Consider the following 7,487-nt stretch of genomic DNA (forward strand, 5'->3'; position numbering starts at 1 on the left):
GTTTTTGGCGTTGTTTAGGAATGCCCAACAAGATTTAAAATGCAAAACATTGATTTTGAAAGAGAAGCTATCGTGAAATCGACTTCAAAATGTCGGAAAACACCATATTATATAGATCCTAGTTTGGCAAATATCTTTTGCATTATGTGCTTTTCTTTAGAAAGTGCATGACACAAAATTCAGTTTAGTTTTAAAAAGATTTAAACATTTCCTTACTGATTGAGGGCACAATCCTGGACTTTTTCTTCCTGTTTATGTGAGTGCCACGCCAGACGCTCTTGGAACTTTAGTGTTGCCTCCAAAAGTTACTTTATCATGTGTTCCAATTAGTGCGGCGGCCAGTGGGGCGGGCGGGAGGTCAGGGGGGTTGGAGGGGTGGAGTGTGCATGGGTGTAGCTGCAGAAATTGCTTTCATGCCAGCGACGGAAAATAAAAATGGAGTGTCACGGCAAACGTTCGTTTTGTGGGAGAGGGGGTGAGGGATGGAGAGGGGGTGGTGGAGGGCCCTCGGACAAAGTCTGCCCATTGTGCCACGATGAGTTGCTTCCGTTGCATTGTGCTGTGTGCGCGTCCTCTCTGCCACCCCATACACTGAAAATATAGCTTCAGTAGAATAGTAGATGCTAAGAGATATTTAAACTTTGTATAAAATAATTTTTTCGAAAACTGCAAATTGAAATTTAAAAATTTAATAATCAACCCAAACTAGTAAAGGTACAGCATCCAAATTTCAACTCAATGTGTACAGTAGTGTATGGTTTTACTTGAGGTCGGCACCAAATCAATAGCTTAGTAAGGGGCTTTACGTATATTAGGTAATAGTTATTGCTTGTGATCAGTTTTTAAACAACAAATTGTTTTACAGGAGATATTATTTGGATAACACCAATTTTAAACGTAATTTACGGATTAATTTTGTATATAATTTTTAAAGTCCGAATCATCCATTTTTCTTTCTGTGTAGTTCCTCCGTTGCCCACGCTCTCGCGCTCTTTTCACTCCGCTGCTCTCCCACTCTCTTCTCTCTCGTGGCTTCGTTTGCCATTCGGCTTTGCTCGTCGTTTCGTTCGGCTTCTTTCATCAGCATATTTCTGAGTGATGAAAATTATGTTGATGACGTTTGCACAGCGCCCGTCCCCCCACCCAAAACCCCCTCTCCTTCCTCTCCTCTCTTTACCCACCCCACCCGTTTTTTAGGCCCCAGCGGCGACAACTAGCGAAAGTTGCGCTGAATTGGAACATCAGCGTTTTGCCGCTGCTTCTGTTTATTTCTTTCTGCTTTTTTCACTTTTTCTCTCTCTACCGCCGTCTTCGCTTCGGCAAAGTGGCGACCACAAAGCGGAATTCGAAAAATTCATTTACATGAACGCAAAATTTATGTGCGTATTTTGCGGCTACTCTTTTTTGTGATTTGATTTGTGCCTGATTTTCGAGCATTCAGTTTATGTGCATAAATATTTCGTTTTGCCGCTCGACGCCTGTCGACATCTCAGTCGCTTTTAATACGTATCTTTCCGTATTATTACGTATTTTTAAATGTCCCTAATTTACAAAAAGAATTTGGGTAATGGGAAAAATATATTTTATGGATGAGTTCGTCAACTTTTGTCTTGGGGAAAATGTTCAAATTGTCAATGTTTTTTTAAAACAAAAACCCAAATGATGTGTCCTACATTTTACTTGTGAGAAAAACAACAAAATTGATTTTAATATGTGATATAGTTAATCTGGCGGCATTCCGATTTATAAAATGTTCAAATTGTCAATGTTATGTTAAAACAAATAACCAAATGATGTGTCCTACATTTTAACAATAAAATTTTTAACAATATGATTTTTTCAACAATAAAATTGATTTTATGTGTTTTATTAAATCTGGCGGCATTCCGTTTTATAAAATGTTCAAATTGTCAATGCTTTGTTAAAATAAAAAACCAAATGATATGTCCTGCATTTTACTTGTGGAAAATACAATACCAAAATTGATTTTGATATGTGATATAGTAAATCTGGCGGCATTCCGATTTATTCAATTTGGAGATTGCCATGTTATCAGTTTGATTACAGTGCCGAAATTGTTTTACACATGGCCTTTTATTAGGGTTTTTTTCTAAATATTAATTGTTTTAATGTTTATTTATTGTCAGTTGTATATTGTGGGCAGAGTTGAATATTGAGTTTTTTAATGTTACAGCTTTATTAGTGCAAGAAATTTGTGTACTTTTAATTTGTAAGTGGTTCCTCTTAAATACCTCTTCCAGACGATATCAGCTAATGTATTTATTAGTGTGAATTTCAGATAATGACAAGAACTCAGTTAGAGAAAATTGTTCTAAAGGACGGTTTAGTTATGATATCGACTTTCCGTAAATTAAATTTAACTTTTAATGTGATTGGCGAGAAAAACAAGGACAGGATGGGCAGAATCTGTAAGTATAAGCGCCATATCCGAAAATAGCCTAAAGAAATAACGAACAAGCCAAAGTGGGTAAAATCAACACTAAATATCTTAAAAAGTTGTACTACTGCTGCAAGTTGTCGGCGAGAAAACATTCACAAAACCATTTGTTTAAATTTCTGATAATGACATAAAGAAAGAAAAGCAGTCTAAAAAGGACTGGTCCAAACCCAACTACAACACAAGCTCATATTCTATTTCTAGTTCAAAATCCCGCAACAGCTCAAAAAAAAAACCCAAGCTAAACTTAACGCCTGCCCTGACCGACCAGAGTATCTCAGAGCTCTCCAGCGGAATCGGCAGTGGCGTTCATTGCAAAACTGCCACTGCTCGGGACCATAATGAGACCGAATCAGAGCCAGAAGAACAACCTATTTTTACCAAAAGTAAAGAATTAACATTATTTCGATGCTAAGAATCATTATCGGAAGCGTAATTAGCCCGAATCAGAACAGGAGAAACTACCTATTCTTACAAAAGGTAAAGTATAAAGATTTTCAATGCTATAAAACATTTATCTTTTCTTTGTTATAAGACTATTTGTTACCGCTGCATGGTTTTTGCTAGCGAAACAGGTGGAATGGCCTCATGACTATGGAGTCCAGGTCCCGAATATTTTGCTTAAAGCAATGAAAAGTTAGGCATCCAATTCCAGCCAAGCACAGACTGCATACAAAACAAATAAAGATTAAATGTATTACTTCAGTAAGATATAGTCGCCAGCCAACCCAGTAAAATACTTCGACTATATCTGAAAGATGTCATTGAAGCAATGGGATTATGTATTGCCTATTTGCCAATTTTTTTTTTCAAGATTGCCGATATTCTACTATTAAATATTTTTTTATTGTTATATTGTTTTAGTCACATTTTAATTCGTATAACCTGCTGCCTTTCTTATTTTTGTATTCTTTAGACACAATCCTTACACAATTTGTAGTTTATTTTAGAGAAAACGTATGTCATGTGCTTCGTGCTGTTAAACACTGAATGATCAAAATTAATTTTAAGCCAAGCAGGCTCCTGTTTTCGTTGGTTCAGGTTTTCGGAAAGTTTTTGTTATCGTTTCGTCGTCGGAATGTTCCATTTTCTCAGCGTTTCAGCCTAGTACTCACATCGACGAAAACCGCGAGCTAACCATAGGAGTGAGCGAGAGGTAGGGATGCAAAAACATCGATGTCACTATCGATACTATCGATGTTTTTTAAAACAGCGATGTATCGATGCTTTTTTTCGAACATCGATGTTATCACTAAGAGATACACACGCAAAGCAAGTGGTACGTAAATTGGGAAAAAGTGCACATTTTTCCATTTCCATTTCCATTTTCCATCCGATGAATGCAGAACAAGCAGTAGCAGCGTTGGAAAATGACTTGACTTTCGTCTTCAAAGATGTGCAGAACCAATGTCCAAATGAGGAACCGGCCGCCGAGAAAACACACCCCTCTGATTTGTACGGATTTATGGCCGAAAAAGTCAAAAATAAGCCAAGAACTTGGAGATCCGATGCAATAATCGAAATGCGGCAATATTTCGAGCAACAGAATGCGCATCAGAAAATAGATCCGCTCGAATACTGGAGGGTAAATTTTTTAATATTTTACATTTCTTCTTGAATAACCCTATTTTCTTACAGGTTAATGAAGTTCAATTCAGCAATCTTGCGCAGTGCGCGTTAAAATATTTATGTATACCTGCGACATCTACTGACTCGGAAAGGACTTTCAGCAAGGCAGGACAAATCGCGGACGAAAAGAGATCTCGACTTAAACCTAAAACTTTGAACATGCTGTTGTTTTTACAGAAAAACCAGTGGATTACTAGTTAAGATATAGATATCGATTAGATAAGTAAGATAAGTAAGAACTGAACTGAACTGAACTGAACTGAACTGAAGTGAACTGAACTGAAATAATGTGATTCCATTTTTCTTTATGATTTCGTTAAAATATGTATTAAGATTATGCTTTTTTATTTGTTTCTGAAAATATTGTTGTTGTTTTGTTTGAATAAATATAAGTTTATAATAAGTTTCATAAAAACAATATTTTAATTAATATTTGGAGGGTTTTATGGTATATATTCATAAATTGAAGAAAATTTCGATGTTTTTAGCGAAATTTCGAGGTTTTAGCAAAATTTCGATGTTTTCGCGAAATTTCGATGTTTTAGCGATATATCGATGCTTACAAACATCGATGTTGAAAACATCGATGTACTCACTATCGATGTTTTTGCATCCCTAGCGAGAGGCAAACAGGCGGCTAAAGGTTTTCGTCGGGTCTGTTTTTCAGCGCGGTACTCAGATGAGCTAAGGAAATACCAGAAAAAATACCAGATTTCGCGAGTGAATTTTCGATGAACGCCGTTAGCCGCGGCCCAAAGAATAAGAAATTTAATCTTTGGCGGTGTTCGTGCAGAAGCGGTGGGGAATTTAAAAATTAAAAATGGAAGAAAAACACCCAAAACGGCTAAAGGTCAGTGCAGATGAAAAAGGATGCCTAATCCAAGCTGTTGCCCATTATTGTGGGACTTGACCGACAGGAAGCAGTACCACAACGGGTCAAATCCGCAGAATAGTTGAAGCGCTGGAGGAGATCCACTAGAGAATCCCAGTGGGAAGGAACATGGGACATCGCTCGATCTCCGACGAGCTCCATTAAGGACTCCTCCTTCACCAGCTACTTGGCAGCTGGTGATGGAGCGGAGATAGAGGATGCGCCGGCTTCTATAGGGAGGAGGAAATAAGGTCGCCCGCTAAGGGACAGCTGGAGGAGCTATCACCAGCCATTATTGGCCAGCTCGGAGCTGGACTACAGATGGCGCGGGAAAGATGGCGAAGCATCCGTGGGACGAGAAGGAAGCCTTTAACTTCTAATTTACATAAATAAAAACATTCGTTTAACATTCCATTTATTTTTATTTTAATTTCTTTATGCACCAGCAGATTCTTCTTTTTAAAATTGCTCCAATTGATTTGTTTTCCGTTTGACAACAAGCCCAGCTGCTTGACAGTAAGACCATGCCACATGCATGGCGGGTGAACTTTGAAAACTTCGGTCACACTACAAAGAATAAGATTTTTCGACTAGTGAAACTCTTAGCCGATCTGAGTACTAGGCTTTCGTCTAGACAGCTGTTTGTGTGCGTGACGATACATTTATCGAAATATTCACACAGATTCGATTCAGCAACCAAAATTTCGCCTTATCGATTTTTTCCTCCGTAAAAAATACACGTGTAGGAAAGAGACGGAAAAAGTTGCTACAACTCGCTGCATGGAAAATGGGACCGTACTCGCAAATCGATTCAGTTCTTTAGTGTTTTATCAGTATTTTTTGTTTTACAAGTTCAGGTAATGTTCGTAGTTGGAGTTTCGGTATATTTTGAGAAGGAAAAACATTTGATCTGCAATGGAGCCGTTATAAGGAAATTGTTGTTGCTGCAGGCCCAAGGAGCCTTCCAACGCCTGGAAACCCACCAATTGATCTCATCTTGAAAATAAATATTGCTAAACTTAAAACTTTTAAGGAAATAAACCACCTTCAGCTTATGTTCTTGGCAAGATCTGACATCTGTCGTCGCGGAGCTTAATCACATTTTGTCTTTTGTTTGTGTAAATAATTTGGTAAGTAATGGAAATCTTATCCATGATCAATTTGGCAGTTGTAAAGAAACAATCATTCGGTGATGTAAACATACCACATGTTAGCGATTAAATTGTATTTAGTTTTGCGATGCTTTGCATTTTTTTGAAGAAACTGAATTTGCACATCCTCTACATTCGGATACGGTTTGCTTATACCGATCAGCTGACCGCTACAGTGCCTTCTCTATGTAAACAGGAATCGCTGTTTGCAGCTTTAAGCGGCTGTGTGCTGAGGTTGATAGAATCCATCCGTTGGAAACAAATGTTGTTGCTTCTGCTCTTCCCTTTTCCAAAATGTGACTTGTCAATTTTTACTGTCAAGAAGAAGAATTCAGAGTTGCGCCGAAAAAACATCGCATAAGTATCGCATAAAAGTGTCCGTAAAAGTCCGTCAAGTTTGGATGGCGGGCTAACTGAAAAATTTTCGGAACGGCAAAGCCTTATGGACCACCCGTTCAACGGATGATAGATGGTTGATCGATTTCTGTGGGATCTAGGATTACATTTGGGGGTCAAAACTTGACGTTGGATCAAAAAATATTTAATTTTAAACGAAATATTTCATAAATTGCTCTTGTTATGGTGAGAAATTAATACTAATCAAACAATGATTCATCTATATTTTGTTTTTATGCTAATAAGAACGAGTTTAGGTAAAAAACCTTTTACTTTTTATAACGCAAAAAAAATTGTGTGGTTTCAAAACGAAAAAAATTGCGTTTTGCGTAACGAAGAATCATTTTTTGCGTTCGAAAAGTAAAATACTGATGCATTCATACTAAAGACCTGCAAGATTAAGTAAAAATATACTCGAGTACTGCTCGGAGATTGCCGATGCAAACCATCAACACTAAGGTCGTGGCATCGTAGAACCGTAGAAATCGGCATCGATTTACTCATATTTGACTTGTTTTTCTGATATACAAATCACATTTTGGTCTTATCCTTACTGAATTCTAGTCAAAATAACTGTTGTTACAGAAACATGGAAACGAAGATGAGCTCGGGAGAATTTAATTGAATAAATGCAAGTGGCTTTTGTGAGGATGGCAGTATTTTCACCGAATTGTTCATGCAAGTACTGAGCAAGAAGTTACAGAAGTTTAAAATACCTTGGAAGACAATATGTTAGACGAATATAAAGACATATCAATAATCAGCCGTGATAGCTCAGAAAAATTGAGAATTTTTTTTCGAGCCTTGACGTTGCTAGAATATTACTCGTTTTAATTGTAATTTTCTATGTTCTATATTATATTTATTATCATCTTAAATAAATAAATAAATTATAATTGCAGTTTACATCTCAATTTTTTATTTTCATGAAAGACACAAAAACGAAACTTTAGAGTGTGTGCGGTTCAAATTTATGATGACT

The 7,487-nt window shown here is 37.1% G+C and overlaps 1 protein-coding gene across 1 annotated transcript; it reads left to right on the forward strand.

Annotated features, from left to right (window-relative positions):
* The first annotated feature begins 3,794 nt into the window (after window positions 1–3,794).
* LOC119550592 (E3 SUMO-protein ligase ZBED1-like) lies at window positions 3,795–4,502 on the forward strand. Its single transcript, XM_037859397.1, has 2 exons — window positions 3,795–4,043; window positions 4,097–4,502. The coding sequence occupies exons 1-2, from the start codon at window positions 3,795–3,797 to the stop codon at window positions 4,286–4,288; spliced, it is 441 nt and encodes a 146-aa protein (XP_037715325.1). The 3' UTR covers window positions 4,289–4,502.
* The last annotated feature ends 2,985 nt before the right edge of the window (window positions 4,503–7,487 follow it).

The sequence above is a fragment of the Drosophila subpulchrella genome, chromosome 2R, assembly GCF_014743375.2.
Source record: "Drosophila subpulchrella strain 33 F10 #4 breed RU33 chromosome 2R, RU_Dsub_v1.1 Primary Assembly, whole genome shotgun sequence".
Taxonomy (NCBI): Eukaryota; Metazoa; Arthropoda; class Insecta; order Diptera; family Drosophilidae; genus Drosophila; species Drosophila subpulchrella.